The sequence below is a fragment of the Myotis lucifugus genome, unplaced genomic scaffold (assembly GCF_000147115.1).
Source record: "Myotis lucifugus unplaced genomic scaffold, Myoluc2.0 scaffold_253, whole genome shotgun sequence".
Classification (NCBI taxonomy): domain Eukaryota; kingdom Metazoa; phylum Chordata; class Mammalia; order Chiroptera; family Vespertilionidae; genus Myotis; species Myotis lucifugus.
Genome location: NW_005871301.1, coordinates 1,360,641 through 1,377,408, shown reverse-complemented (window position 1 = coordinate 1,377,408; position 16,768 = coordinate 1,360,641). Strand labels below are relative to the sequence as shown.

Genomic DNA, 16,768 nt, shown 5'->3' with positions numbered 1-16,768 from the left:
TGGCTCAATGGATAGAGCGTCGGCCTGCGGACTGAGGGGTCCCGGGTTCGATTCCGGTCAAGGGCATGTACCTGGGTTGCGGACACATCTCCAGTGGGGGATGTGCAGGAGGCAGCTGATCGATGTTTCTCTCTCATCGATGTTTCTGACTCTCTGTCTCTCTCCCTTCCTCTCTGTGAAAAATCAATAAAATATATTTGAAAAAACAAAAAAAAAACAACAAAAAAAACAAGCAGCTTGACTGTGTAACTATTGAAGAAGGTTGGTGAATGGGGTAAGAGTTTGAAACTTGACTGAGTTTAAGAATAACCATGGGCTTATTAAAATGCATATTAATAGGCTAAACGCCCAGACATTTTGATTATGAAGGTTTATGTTGGAGTTCAGTGATATGCTTGTTAAAAGCGACAAGCTTGCCCTGGCTGGTTTGGCTCAGTGGATAGAGTGTCGGCCTGTGGACTGAAGGGTCCCAGGTTCGATTCCGGTCAAGGGCACATGCCCTGGTTGCGGGCTTGATCCCCAATGGGGGGCGTGCAGGAGGCAGCCGATCAATGATTCTCTCTCATCATTGATGTTTCTATCTCTCTCTCTCTCCCTCTCCCTTCCTCTCTGAAACCAATAAAAAAAAATGTGTATTTTTTAAAAGCGACAAGCTTTTTTAATGTAGATAGTACTTAGACTACATTTTGAGAACAGGAAAGAAGGGGGCTCCAGCTTGAGCTTATTCTTTTCCTTAGTTCTTTGTCTTCCTTTGACTTATGGACTGTGTATCAAGTTTCATCAATAGGGAATCATAGTATTCTCCTGTGAGTATCCTTAGTTAGGTAATACTAAATCAGCGGTTCCCCTGGGTATTTAGTATTTGCCTATATTTCAGTTGTGTGGGAGTGGGGAAAAGTGAGCCTAGGCTCTTTTCCCTCTCCTCCCTTTTTGTCCCCCCCTTCCTTCCTTCCTTGTCTATTAGTCCCAAATGTATATGTTTCTGATTCAGATCAGCATGTTGCTTAAATTATTATTTCACAAGTCATTGTGATTATAGAGATTTCCATTGTAATGTAAGATACCTAGATTTCAATGAATTTTGCTACTGATTAATGTTTAACTTAGAACATTATTTAATCACTAGTGGCCTGGTGCACAAAATTCATGCACATTAAAAGGGAATTAATTAGAGGAAATATTTTAATATTGCTCTTTGCCTTTTCTCTATAATAGAAGTGTCAGAGATGAAAGAAAATTAGTAAAATGTATATGAAATATCTCCCTCCTGTCAGAGCCTGGGGCGTGCCGCGAGACCCAGAGTCAAGTCCCCGTCCACCAGCGCGTGCCTCAAAATCACGTGAGACCCAGACCCGGCCGGCCCCACCCCCTTCAAGCCCCACAGGGCGGGGGGCACGGCCTCAGGTCCCCTGGCTGGAGGGTGTGATGACCATTTGCATATTAGTTCTTTATTATATAGGATTATTCCTCAAGAATGTGACTTCTAAAGGTTGTTGAGGATGGTGTTAAATTGGATATCTAGATACTGTGATTGAGTACTCAGTTTAAAAGATTCTTTAGAAGGGGTTTTATTGTCTCCACAACTATTTCCTTTATAGTCCTCAGACTTTCTAATAAATACGTGTAAATATTTATAGAAATTCTTCGGTAATCCATGAGAGAGAAACATCTGTTGGCTGCCTCCTGCACGCCCCCTACTGGGGATTGAGCACAAAATCTGGGCATGTGCCCTGAAGGGACGACACTCAACTAACCAATTGAGCCACACTGGCCAGGGCTCTCATTGTGCCTTTTTAATGTCCTTGGAAACCTTACATCTAGTACTTCATACCTTTTACTAATGGTTGAATATTATTTAATCACCCTCCTGCAAGTGTTTCTCTGTGATATTTATACTAATTGTTGACTCTGGAGTTGTTTTAACTTTTTTTCTCAGTTTTAAGTTTTCCTCATTTTGTTTCTCCTGGAAGTTATTTGAGTGGTAATATGTTTGCTTATCACTAATTAAAGTTTTTCTTTCATAACAGATTTATACCTAAAACTGGAAGATGTGACCCATAAATTTAATAAGCCCTGTATAATGGATGTAAAGATAGGGCGAAAAAGCTATGATCCTTTTGCCTCATCTGAGAAGATTCAGCAACAGGTCAGCAAGTACCCATTAATGGAAGAGATTGGGTTCTTGGTGCTTGGCATGAGGGTAAGAGTGATTATTAGTATAATACACATATTTTTCTTTACATGTTCTTTTCTTGAAAATTATAGATGTCATCATAATACTAATATATAAGATGATATATTTTGAAATTTGGTTGTCTGCAACTCCCCAATGTGAGCAGATATTTTTATTTTTTGTTCACTGATATATGGTCAGTGTCTGGAATGATTATGACACATAGTATGTGATTAATAAATAAATGGATGAACCTCAAGAGTCCAACTCTGGTAATTTTGTTTTAAAGAGGCTTTAAGTTTAGCTGTAATATAAATGACGTGGTAAGTTAATGTTATATTGTTTATGATTTTGCCATGAGGAAAGTACTATGTTTATATATTCAGTAATTTTTCTCTATTTTTTAAATGGAAAAGGGAAACTAAAATCAGGTCACTGTGGTTTAAAAACAGTTGTTTTGATTTGCTCATGATTCTGTGGGTTGGCAATTTGAGCTGGCCTCAAGTAGACAGTTCTACTGATCTCACCCAGGGTCCCTTGTGTGGCCGCACTCATCTGATGGTTCTGCTGGGGCTAGGTGGTCTACAATGACCTCACTTATGTGGTGGAGCTTATTCTAACTTTCGGATGGGCCTTTTTCCATGTGGTTTCTTGTGGTAAATGTTTCCCTCCACGTCCCGCGTGGTTCAGGGTTCAGGATCTGGAAGAGGAGCCGCACACAAATGAAAGAGAAGAGACAAGAGATACTTTGGAAATATTGGGGGGCCAGGCGGGTAAGTCCAACTCAAGAGGAAGGACTTCCATTGATGCTCAGGCCGCACCAACCTTGTATTGGTTTGGGATCCACCCATAGTATAGCCCTTAGGCAGGCAAGTTCCAGTAACACACAGACTATCTTATCAATAAGGATTTACATGAGTAAAGGTGGGGAGGTTGCTTCAGCTACCATTATCTGGATTAACAGAGGTGGTGCACAGCTCTGACCTTTGCTAGGGCTTCAAAGGTCACCAGCCTTCTGGGTTCTCTGTCTACACCTCTCTGCTAGTGAAGACAATAAGTGGTTTCCCACAGTTTCTCATCCTCCAGGAGGCTAGTTGGAGCTTCTTCATGTGCCACAATCCTAAAAGGCAAGAGTGGGAGCTACAAGGGCTCTGGAAATAGAGGTTAGAAGTGTGAAGTTTAAGTTTGATAAATGATTGATTGCTACCTATATAAACATAATGGCGTAGTTTTGAAATTCATCATAAAAGATGATATATGGATCTTTTGAGTTTTAAATAGGAGAGTTAATAAATAGGAAGCATTATAGATGGATTGTTAATGTGATAATTATAACAGCACAGTTGAATTTGGTATTCTGATCAAAGGAATTGTTGATGCAGTTGTTTCATTTAGAAAACGATAATTAAATGTGGGTATGTTATGCCCAAATTTCAGGATCCCCAAAGGACCACCAGGGAGCCAGCCGAGTCCGATGCAAAAGCAGAAGAGTCTTTATTCGAGCTAGCTCGAGCTCCCCGTCCACCACACTCGCCGACGCAGAGGCAGGAGGCAAAGAGAGAGAGAGAGAGAGCTCTGTGGGGAGAGGGGTTTTATAGGGGGGTTGGAGTAAGGGGAAGAGAGAGGACTGTGGGCCCTGCCGATTGGCCAGGCGCAAGTCGGTGTCTTGTTACACAGGATGTGGTCGTGTCTATGGCGCGCACTTCCCTTGATTATCATTGGTTAGTTTAAAGAAATCCTAGGTGTGGCTAGCAGAGGCTTGGGCTTCTGGGAAGAAGCTCCTTGCTGAGCACATGGCTAATGGCTGCTGCCCAAAAATGGAGGATCCGGGGCAAGATGGAGGGCGTAGCCCTCGCCCTTTCAGGTATACATGAAAAGGAAAAAGGATTAATGGCATAATGTTAAAACAAACAAGAAATAAACATCCCACAGGAGCAACTATTTAAACATCCGCTGTTTTCAAATTTTACCCTCCCACTTTCCTTTTCACTTTTTTCAGAGGACCTTGCCTTCTGTTTCAGAAAAAAATTAAAGCCATTAGATAGGATTTCCTTTACTTTCCTGCCAACAGATGTGCATACCTAACCTACAAGTGCTTTCATTTCCCCTTTATTTCTTTCTCTCACATTGATGAATTTTCTGTCCTAAGGACAGCCCTTCACTATGCCCTCTGGATCTAATTCCCTCCCACCTCTTTAGGAATCTAATACTATTGATTCTTTCTTGTCTTATATCTTCAACTTCTGTCTCTTTCCTGACACTCTTCCTTTTGTTTTATATATGTTCAGATCACTCTCAATTTTTAAAAAACAACATCATCAAAACCTACCTTTACCTTGCTCTGCTGTCCACCAGTGGGTTTAACTTGCCTCCCCTTCACAATCAAAATAGTTATTTCCATTGCCTTACTTCCCACTTAGTATTTTTCAGCCTCCAATCTGGCATTTGCTCTACCGTGCCACCAGATCAGCTTTCACTAAGGTCCCTAATGACATCTTCATGTCACTAAATCTAAATGCCATTTTCATTACTAACCTTACTGCACTTTGAAAAGCAGCCTTCAAGGCTGACTACGTTTTCCTGGAAACATTCCTTTTTGTGTCCTTGATATTACACCCTGTCCTGGTGTTTTCAAAGGCTACTTTGCAGTTTTCTTTGCCAGCTAATTTTTCCCCCCTGTTTATTCTTTAGGTGTTGAGGCATTCCACTCTGTTCCATTTTACTGTCTTTATTTTCTGTTTCTTCCTAAGCAGTGTCCTTTGTTCTTATTGGATCAGTTTCACTTACACTGATACTCCCAAAGGCATATCTGTAGCCTCAGCTTTTTCTTTGATCTCCTAATATGGATAGCTAGAACCTTACCAGACATTTTACTAGGATGACTTAAAAACATCTAGAACTAATATATAAAAAAGCACTACACTCATCTCGCAACCAACCACAAGAAATCTCAACAAATACTGAGATTATTCCTTACCTCATAAATGGCAGCACTAGTTTTACACATGCTAGTTTTACACACTGGAAACCTAGTAGTCACCATTACCTCTCAGAGCCATTCGTCAATCCTATTGATCTTAATTCCCCAGCATCTCAAATCCCATTATCACCATTATCCTTTTACAGAACCTAGTCTCTTAACTGATCTCTCAAGTTCAGTTTTTCTTTCTTTCAATTTGTTTTCCAGACATTGTAAAACAATCATGGCATTCTCCTACTAAAAACTCTTCAGTGGGATTCCATTGCTTTAGGGTACATATACACGATAAGTAAAAAAGGCATTGCATGATTTGGCCCTCCTGGGATATGTCATTTTCTATATGAACTTTAGATTGGCTTATATGGTTATAAAAATTGTTGGTGTTTTACTATTATTTCATTTTAGTTGTGGATTAATTTAAGTAGAATTGATATCTTTAAATTTTTTTATTTTTTTATTGAATTTATTGGGGTAACATCTATATATATAAAAGCCTAAGCGACCGATACGACTGAGTGGCTGGAACAACCAGTTGCTATGACGTGCACTGACCACCAGAGGGCAGACACTCAACGCAGGAGCTGTCCCCTGGTGGTCAGTGTGCTTCCACAGCAAACCTCCCTGGCTGGCCAACCTCCCACAGTCCCTCCCCCCGGGCCCCGGGCTTAAACGGGGAACTGGGGTGGGTGGTGGTGGTGGGGCTGGTGGTCAACCTCCCACAGCCGGCAGGCCCCAGTGATGGTGCAGCAGTGAGAGAAGGAGGAGGGGGAGAGGCGGGGAACCACACAGTGGCGGGGCGCCAAAAGCAGTGTTGGCGTCCGGTGTCCATTCCTCCCACACCTGTCACCTCCTCTCCCAACCCCGCCAGGGCCTTCAGGCCCCAATCGGCCTGGCCCTGATCAGCCTGGCCCCAATCGGCCCTGATTGCTAGCCAGGCCTAGGGACCCCACCTGTACATGAGTTTTGTGCACCGGGCCTCTAGTTGGTTAACAAAATTATAGGTTTCGGATGTACAGTTCTATAATATATCATCTGTATATTGTATTGTGTGTTCCCCAAGTCAAGTCTCCTTCCATTACTATTTATACCTCTCCCACCTTCCCTCACTGTCCTTTCTTCTGATAATTACCGTGCTGTTGTCTGTGTCTGAGGGTTTTGGGGTTTTTTTTTGCTTTATCCTTTCACCTTTATCACTCAGCCCCACAACCCACCTCCCCTCTGATAGCTGTTCTGTTTTCTATGAGTCTGTTTTTATTTTGTTGTTTATTTTGTTCATTAGATTCCACATATGAGTGAAATCATATGGTATTTGTCTTTCTCTGACTGACTTATTTCACTTAGCATAATGCTCTCCAGGTCAATCCATGATGTCACAAGGGTAAGATTTCCTTCCTTTTTTATGGCTGAGTAGTATTTTATTGTGTAAATGTACCACAGCTTTTTTATTCTCTCATCCATTGATGGCCACTTGGCCTGCTTCCAAATCTTAGCTATTATAAGTAATGCTACAGTGAACATAGGGGTACAAGAATTGATATCTTTTATATTGAGTCTCCCTCTCTGAGACCATGGGTATGTGTTTGTGTGTATGTCTTAGGAATTTGTTAAAAATGTCTTTATATAGATTGTACCTTTATTTAGTTTATTTCTCTTATGTTGCATTTGTAAATGGAGTATTCCATTATGTTTCTAACCAGTTATTTGTGTATATCAAAGCTCATTTCCTGCTTACTAATTTGTACTCAGTCACCATTTCAAGTTTTAATTAGTTTTTCAGTTGATTTTTCAGTATATGTCCATTACCTATAAAGAGTAATATTTTATCTCTTCCTTCCCAAATTATTATTCCTCTAATTTCTTTCTCTTGTCTTATTTGCATTTGCTAGAGGCTATAGAACATTAGATAGTAGTGATGCAAAAAGACATTGTAGTAGAACACATTTTTTGGAAGCTTCTTATATTTTAGGACAGGTGCTTTTTTTTTTTTTATTTCCACTTTCAACTTAAGTTGACACTGACCTTTGGTGGATTGAGGTAGATAATTTTTCGTATTGGAAATATTCATCTATCTGTTTAAAGAGTTTTCATCGATAGTGGGTGTAAATTTATTAAATGCCTTTTTAGAATCTATTGATATGACGACGTGATTTTTTCCCCCTTCAATTCATTAGGATGACTCATATGAATAGATCTTTCCACCTTTAGCCACTGCTGTGATAAATTCCACTCTGCTTTTTCTGACAGGTTTATCATGTTCATTCTGATAGCTATGAGACACAAAACCAGCACTATGGAAGAAGCTTAACAAAAGAAACTCTAAAGGAAGGTAAGGATTGGACAACCAGATTTCATTGCTTTTATTACTGCATAAATATCAAAATAATTCTAAAGTGATTTCAATTTTCTCTTGGAATAATGATTCAATTCACAATAAACTTTTTTAAAAATGAAATTTACATTCACACGTAATCTCTGGTTCATCATATACCAAAACCTTAGGTGTATCTTACCTATTTATTTATTTATTTATTTATTTATTTATTTATTTGCTTACTTGCTATACTTAAATAAAAATGAACATCTGTGAACCAACCATCTAGTCCAAGTACTGGAACTAGAGGTTGTCTTTAAATTCATAGTATATAGTCCTGGCTGGTGTGACTCAGCATCAGTTGGTTAAGCATCATCCCATGTTGATGGTTCGATTCCTAGTCAGGACACATGTCCAGGTTTGGTCTCTGGTTGATTAGGGTGTGTGAGGGAGGCAACCAATCGATGTTTCTCTCTCACATCAATGTTTCTCTCCTTCTCCCCTTCTCCCTTCCTCTCTCTGAAATCAATAAAAACACATTTAAAAATCGTAGTATATAGATCTTAGTATGTTAAAACTGCTTGTTACATAAGAGACTTTAAAGTGTGTGTTGTAGCATGTCATTTTCTATTTAAATTTCTCTTTTATAGTTGAGCTGTGTATATTCTAGACCTACATTATGAATGAACAAGTGGCATGAAGAGTAGTTTAAAGTCTGTTAATATATATACTTGTAAAATATTTATGGACAAAATAAAAACAATGATAGCCTAAATTTCTGGAAGTAATAGTCTATTGGAAGTTTATTCTTAGCTCTGCCTAAGGTGGGAAACAGGTTATGTGTAATATAAAGAGTTTGAAGAAGAATTTTTATTTTATGTGTAAAAAACAGGCATCCATCATGTGATCGTAACAATTAGTATTTGCCTCAGCCAATAGCAAGATAATATGCAGATTGGCTCTTTTTTAAAAAAATTAAATATATTTTTATTGATTTCAGAAAGGAAGGGAGAGAGAGAGATAGAAATATCAATGATGAGAGAGAATCATTGATTGGCTGCTTCCTGCACACCCTCCACTGGGGATCGAGCCTGCAACCCAGGCTTGTGCCAGGAATCAAACCGTGACCTCCTGGTTCATAGGTCGACACTTAGCCACTTGTGCCCCTGCGGCTGGGCATGCAGATTGGTTCTTTATTAAAATATTTCCCAAGCTAATGTGAATATATTTTTTTTAGCAATTTCTGTCTCAGAGTAGGGGAACAACTATTTAAAGGCAAAAATAAAATTGTACATACCCATAAATTTCCAAATATGGTAAAGTAGGCATAAATAATTTTAAGAGGCATAGATAATCTCATAGGTCAAAGCATTTAAAAGTCTTAATTTGGATAATATACTCAAACTGGAATAGTGCTGATCCCTAATGTTTATCTTGTGGAAAGACTGATTTAATTAATATTATTGAGAACAAAAAATTTAGTGCTTGTTATGACTTGGTATTTTGGTAATAGGCTGTTGACACCATTAAAAATGGTTATGATTTGACTCTAGGTTTTAGATGAGCTCTTACATGTGGTTCTGATAAACAAGTAATCTTTCTATAAAATCCCTCAAAAAAGCGAATGAAATAAATTTTGGAATATATTTCTTAAGAGAATATATGTAGAGAGAACTAAACTACCAGTCTATCTGTAATAAATAGTTTTGTTTAAATGATATTTCACTTTACATAAGTGTAACTTAAATTTTTACCAGCATCTTCACCAGAAATTAAATTTGAAGTCCAGGTTTCTATGTCTGACTAGAATTCCTCCTAGTTCAGTTTACTGAAAGGGATGATGGGGAAAAAATGATATCTAAGATGAATTTACTTCCCCCAAGTGGTAGCTGTTTCATAATTACATTATAACTGTAATAATATATTACAGTGATACTGTATTTTCCTTTCTTTAGGAGTTTCCAGGTTTTTTCATAATGGATTCTGCTTAAGAAAAGATGCTGTTGCTGCCAGTATTCAGAAGATTGAGAGAATTCTGCAGTGGTTTGAAAGCCAGAAGCAGCTTAACTTTTATGCAAGTTCATTACTGTTTGTTTATGAAGGTTCATCTCATCCAACTACTACAAAATCAAATGACAGAACTTTGGCAGAAAAGTTTTTGTCCAAAGGACAACTCTCGGACACAGACATACTGGAGTATAATAATAACTTTCGAGTATTAAGTTCCGCAACAAATGGAAAAATAGAGGCTTCAGTAGGCAAAAGCTTGTCCAAGATGTATGCTCGTCACAGAAAAATGTATTCAAGAAAGCATCACAGTCAGACTTCATTGAAAGTTGAAAATATAGAGCAAGACAATGGGTGGAAAAGCTTGTCACAGGAACATTTAAATGGAAATGTACTTTCCCAACTGGAAAAAGTTTTCTACCATCTTCCCACTGGTTGCCAAGAGATTGCGGAAGTAGAAGTGCGAATGATAGATTTTGCTCATGTTTTCCCTAGCAACACAATAGATGAGGGATATGTTTATGGACTGAAGAATTTAATTACTGTACTTCAGAGTATTTTGGACAATTGAATCCTTTGCTGCAGTCTTTTTAAGGGGTGGGGCAATCATTGTGAAGAGCAGCAGTCAGTATCTCTGCACTTGTAATGCTATGTAAACAATTTGTATTGTGAGTCGGCATTTTATTTGTCTTTACACTTTTGGTAGAAGGGTTAACTTTTTTATAATCTTACTCAGGAAAACTAATTATTTGTTCATTAGAAAACTATGAAGAATAAAGAAACTTTGGAATGTTAAGCAGGGAATGTGGTGGTACATGATTTAAACATCTGTTTGGCTCAAGCAAAATGCAAAACATTCAGTCATTAAGAGTTTAGTTTTCTGTAGCCAATTTATCATGAAATCTCTGTCCACCCAGCTGTGACAATGAGCCATATCTAAACTCTTTACATTATGAGAATACTTTCAAAAATCTAGAAAGCACAGGTTGATGTCCTTAGTATTACTTTTTGAAGTTATTAAAACTGGAGAAAATTCTACTTCAGAAATAAGTACTGTTTAGGTTTTATATTAAAATTTAGACCAGCATATCTAAAGGTGCTTCTTAGTGAAATGATTTTGAATTATTTTATTCCAAAAGCAGATTTTCCCTTTAATTTTTATTTATTACTCATATTTCAACATGTTTATACTTCATGAAAAAGGTAATTGAAATAGACAACAACAACAAAAATCTTGAAATTAAGGGCACTAATAATTATTCTTGCCAGGGCAAGAAGAGACAAGTTACTTGGAAGAAACATGTTTTTCTTTTAAAACCTTTCATTTATGGGCAAATTGGAATATATATTTACTATATTGTGAAAAGTGTTATAAACTCTATGCCTTCTCCTCTAACTGCAGCTTCAAAAAGGTGGGTAATTGAAACTTGGTCTTATTTCTCCTTAAAATAACTTGAATTTTTAAAAATTTTATATATTTTTATGTGTCCATTTAGTTAAACAGTAGAGTAAATCTATGTTGCTAAAAATGATGTTTCTCAAAATTCTAATATGCAGTGAAGGACAACATCCAATATTATGTTATTAAACATACTGTGTAAATTAGTACATCATAGAGAGTGGTGCATATCTAAACCCATGCTTCTGTTTCATTGTTACTCAAAATAGTTTTATATTATGTTCAAGAGAGAAATTATGATTTAATTTTATAGATGGGGGATAATGCTATTTTTCCTGGATAAATTAGAGTCTGTATTATCTGTTTCATATTTACGTTTTTAAAAATAACCAGTTATTATTGAAAACTTTAAAATTAATTTGCAAATATGTTAGATGTTTATGCTCCCATTGCTTCCATTTTGATTCACTAATAACACATCTAAGTAGTTAATAGTTTTGCCACATTCTTTGGAAAATGTTTTAGAGCTGGGAATTGTTAGTGTGTCCCAACACCCCACCCCACCCCAATTTCTCCTAAGAATTATAAATTAAATTTTTAAATCCAATTTTTTTTTTTAGTATGGAGGAAAGTATCACAATTTTATGTTTATGTCACCTTCCCAAGCCCCTCTGAGGGCACTTTGCAAAATATCTGAGCACAAACCAAGTACCAAATGCTCTGTGAATTCTAAGTTTAATAAATCTATTAAACATGAATAACTTTGAAATTCATATGCATTTTGTTATAGCAAAATTTGATTGTTTTTAATTTTTTTATTTGTAAGTTTTATATAGGCACTTCATATTTTTCTCTGCTGCCTAAATGGGTATTAGCTTTTGGTTTTTTTTGTGGGGATGAATTTCAAGTAATAACTAATAGAAATGTTTTAGTTTTACTTGATTTTTCCTACAATATAGACTTTTTGTTGTTGTTGTTATTTGGATAGTGGCTCATTAAATCTTAAGTTCAGATAATTAGACACTATTTTGAATCTGAACAAAACAAGAAGTTTTTTTTTGTAGGGAATGGTATCAGCCTATGTAAAATGAATTTAATACATTTAAGTATTAATCAGATTTTTTTGCACATTTTATCTCAATAAAGTGTGTCAACTATTCCAGATTTTCTTTACCTATATTTGGAAATATAGTTTTGTAAAATCAGTGTCTTACCTTTTTTATAAAATAGATAATATTTTGTTTATTTTAATAAAACAAGAAGCCCTTTTATCTTTTGTTTTTCAGGGAAGGGATTAACATTTGTTTGTTTACATTTTTTTTATCACTGTTATCTAATGCTTGTTTTATGTTACTTTATAAGTAAGCTTACATATAACAGAATAAGTATCTGTTTATGTAATCTACAAGTGATTATTTTACTGTCTAGTCCAGTCATTTAGCATTATGCTGAAATTTACCACTGCGGGAATAGAATGATCACTATTCACCAAGCATATTTAAACATGTAAATGTTTAAGAAGTAATCATAATAAGGATATAGTTTGAATTAATAGATTTATCACTTTTTTTCCACTAGAAAACACAAACAGTGGTTTTAGTGTATTTCTTACGGAATGCACTAATAAAAAGAACTTTAAGAAGTTATGGGGAGTGAATATTACATTTCTCTAATAAAAATTGAAATTGTATAATAGTTTTATAAGAAAGTATTTACACTAATTGATATTTTAATATGGATGGAAGTTGCATAGGTTCAAATAAAAAATTGATAAATGCTAAATATTTTACCTAAATAGTTTTTCAAGAAACAGTTGTGAAAATGTGTATATTACATACCTCTAACATGGAGCTTGTGGTATTTTCAATTCAGTATTCATTATTCTTTATGTGTATGGAAAGATTGTACTTACTATGCCTTTTACACTACATTTTGCTATTGTGGGGCTTTAGACTATTCAACTGAGTAAGAATTTTTAAATTTTATTTTGACAGTATAATTTACTGTTTTATGATTTTCAAGATGATGTTCTTCATATCTCTATAATGTCTATCAAATTTAAAACATAACTGAAGAAAAAAATTAATTTTCAAATATTCAGTTGCATTTTTCTTGTTTCATGCAACTGAAAACATTTGTTTCTAGGATTTGGAATATAGAACACACGTAGGATGAAAGAAAATGGTAAAACAATGAAATAATTTTATGTATGAAATTATAGAAATTTTGTCAACTATTTTAAAGCATTATTTTAGTACCATTTTCTCATAGCAGTTCAACATTTGATACTTTAAAACTTGATTTGCTTTAAAAATTATTTACCATGCTTTGTAATAATCTTTCTGATCCAGTGCCTTTAACCTTGATTTGATATATGTGTAGCTTCAGTTGTCTTTCCATTACATTCTATGTTATCACAGCGTAGATATCAGTTTCTTTTAAAAAATTGTTAGTTTGGTTGTGCAAAGAGGTAAATTGCCTATTAATGCTTTGGGAAAACAAGTAGAGTTGCCCATGGAGGTCAGGCTTCTTATTAGTTCACTAGAGGCCCGGTGCACGGAATGCGTGCACTGGAGGGGGTGTGTCCCTCAGCCAGGCCTGCACCCTCTCGCAGTTCGGGACCCCTTGCTCCTTACTGCCTGCCTGCTCCCTGCTCCTTACTGCTCGGCTCAATGCTCCTTAGCGCTGTCACGGAGGTGGGAGAGGGTCCTGCTACCGTCACTGCGCTCGCCAGCCGTGAGCCCAGCCTCTGGCTAAGCGGTGCTCCCCCTGTGAGTGTGCACTGACCACCAGGGGGAAGCTCCTGCATTGAGCATCTGCCCCCTGGTGGTCAGTGCTCATCATAGCGACCGGTGGTTCTGGTCATTCCGCCACAACCGTCACTTTAGGCTTTATTACATAGATTCAAAAATACTGGATATTTACCGTATGCTAACCATTTTTAGCCCCTGAATATACAGTTGTGAACTAATCAGACAAAGCCCTGTTTCCAGCATTCTGTCTAGATGGCGTGGGGTTGGGGACTGAATTAAAATAGAGATACAGAGAAATATTTATTTCAAGATGATAAAGTTAACTAGCATTTGAGTTTGTGTAAAGATAAGGTAATAATTATTGAGTTGAGATGAAGCAACTAACAATGTTAGAGAGGATGAAAATAGTACTTTGCAGTATTGTAACCTCTATTTGGCTTTGAGTTCAGATAGTAATATATAGCATATAAAGGCCTTAATTTTTCAGTTTTCTTGCTTGTTGGTAAAGGTACGTTTACGTAGACTGTCCATTTAGAGTAGTGCTTTAACATTACTGTGAGAAATATCCCATTATATTTTCACAAGCAATTTACTGCACATTTTTTACATTGTATTTTATAATTTAGTACTAATGTTTTAGGCCTCAATCTTCAAATCACTGGTATTTTAAATTTGGCAATGAATGTGAAATTTACTGTTTGACTAACAGGATAATTTTATTGTTACTTAAAATGCTTGTTAATATTTTAGGAAGGTTGGAGTTTCCATTTTTGAGGAGTTAATGTTTAAATTATTTTTGATAGCATCTAGTAAGAGGAAATAGTATTCATGCGATTAAACAAATTAAAATATACTCTCAAGAATTTTTTTAATTGTTAAACTTTGTCATCATTGGGGCTAAATTTTAACCTGGTGTTCTCTTACAATATATATTAACAAGTTTAATTATGAAGTGAAATAGTCTTAAGGATGATGTATGATGCACCTAAATGTAAATGAAAATGGCGTGCACAAAGACACTTTATTCTGGGAGCTGTACTGGAAGATTTGTGAAAGCATGTGAAATTGCACCTAAACTTGTGTTGTTAGTGACTATGCTAAGTTTATTGTACTTGATGAATGAATGTATTTAGTCTAGTCAGAGTTACTTTTTGGTTTAAATGTCTCTTAATGTATTTGTAATTTGTACTATTGATGGGGGTATTCTTGGACTGCAGGGGTTATTGTCAATGTGTGATTTTATTTTATAGAATCATCTAATGTGATATACCAATTTTTATAAGTGATATTTAGATAATTCTAATAACTGTATATTTGACAACCTATTAAAATGTTTTGCATTGGAGCTTTTTTTCTTTAGTTATATACTAACAAACGTAGTTTAAAAATAACTTATTCATTCAAATATTCTCATATTAGGTATATATAAGAATCAGATTCAAAGATGATTAAGATGTTAATAGAAGCATTTGCATTGGAAATGAAAGAGAATGTTAACTTTTACATTAAATATTTGTTCATTTTTCTTTTTAAAAAGATTATTTTATGTTTTTATTTATTTTGGAAAGGAAGGGAGAGGGAGAGAGAGAAACATCAAATGATGAGAGAATCATTGAATAGCTGCCTCTTGCACACCTCCTGCGAGGGATCGAGCCCGCAACCTGGGCATGTGCTCTGACTGGGAATGGAATCATGACCTGGTTCATAGGTCGATGCTCAACCACTGAGCCTCGCCAGCTGGGCATTACCTCCATTTTACCTACCTACCTATCTATTTGTTTATTTATTTAGAGAGAAGGCGAGGGAGAGAGAGCAAGAAATATTGAAGTGAGAAACATCAATCAGTTGTCTCCTGTATGAGCCCCAACTGAACCTGCAACTTCGGTATGTACCCTGACTGGAAAATGAGCACACCACCTTTTGGTGTACAGGGTGACCCAACCAACTGAGCTACACCGGTCAGGGTGCTTCCATTTTCCACTTCCTATTATAGTTGAACCTAACTCATCTAGGTTATGCCAGAGGCGGAGAGGACAATGTAAGTAAGGCTAGCCTGACCACTCAGTCAGCAATTAATGCTGCATAATACCTCAAAATGTTCCTGGCTTAAACAACCATTCTTTATAATGTGTGTGGATCTGCAAGTCAGTTGGGTTGTTCTGCTGATCTTGGCTGGACTTACTCATGTTTCTACAATTATCTGGCAGGTCTGCTGTGTGGGGAGGGGGTTGTGAGCTAGTCTAGGGTGGCTGGGGTGATGTAACATATCTTCTCAGCAGGCTAGACCAGACATTTTCCCTAGTGGTAGTAGAGGTCCAAGAGAAGACTCTTGAACATGCAAACAGGTTTCAACCTTGTTTGAGTCAACTTTGCTACTACTATTGCCCAATGCAGAGTCAGTGTGGGAGGACACTGAAGAAGGGCATGATGCAAGGAGGCCACAATGCAGTCAACAACATGTCCAATCTCAGACCGATTTGCATAAGGCACCAGTCTTGGCTTGTCACGGTCATGATTTAATCAGGCAGCAATGTCAGATCAAGGGACACAATGTGGGTATTTAATTCGGCTGATCAAAACAGGCAGCAGGACAGCAGCATACGCAAATTTTAAAAATCTTATTCTTTATCTTTTAAAAAAATTCATCCATGTTTCCACCCCTTCCCTTCTCTAGGTAGAACTCTGGGTAGTTTCACAGTATTACCATCTTCAATTATATTACTATGTTATAATCTGGGGAGTGGTTGTTAAACTTGAATGTTATTTGATGTTTTTTCCAAGTGTGTACAAACATGTTTCCATGACAAAAATTATGCAAAGCCATGTACTTTCTATTATGTGTTATAGATAGATACCACTTCAATTGATATTAAAACACCTTTTCACTGAACTAGTAGTTTTGGCTCAATTTTTAGGTACAAAGACTAATTTTAAAATGCTATTTAAACTTGAATGTACTGTTTTATTGTCAGTTTAGTTGGATTTAAGTTCCCCATATCAGAATTTCACATTAACTCATTAATTGTAATTTTCTCCCTACTATATGTTTCTATTATTGGTATATAATATACTAGTGAGGGTGAAAATTCTTAGAAAGATTGTCTGTTTACTTAATAATTTCCCTTTCCTATGCATTGCCCTTCCA

The 16,768-nt window shown here is 36.4% G+C and overlaps 1 protein-coding gene across 4 annotated transcripts in view; it reads left to right on the top strand.

Moving 5' to 3' along the window:
• The window catches only part of IPMK (inositol polyphosphate multikinase), a 29,079-nt gene extending 18,812 nt beyond the window's left edge, over positions 1-10,267 (top strand). For all 4 annotated transcript variants that reach the window (XM_006098892.3, XM_014464452.2, XM_023762567.1 and 1 more), the window contains exons 4-6: positions 2,028-2,200; positions 7,398-7,479; positions 9,420-10,267. In XM_006098892.3, the coding sequence (XP_006098954.1) occupies positions 2,028-2,200; positions 7,398-7,479; positions 9,420-10,042 (878 nt within the window). In that variant the 3' untranslated portion in view covers positions 10,043-10,267. The remainder of the gene's footprint in view (positions 1-2,027; positions 2,201-7,397; positions 7,480-9,419) is intronic.
• Positions 10,268-16,768: the final 6,501 nt, after the last annotated feature.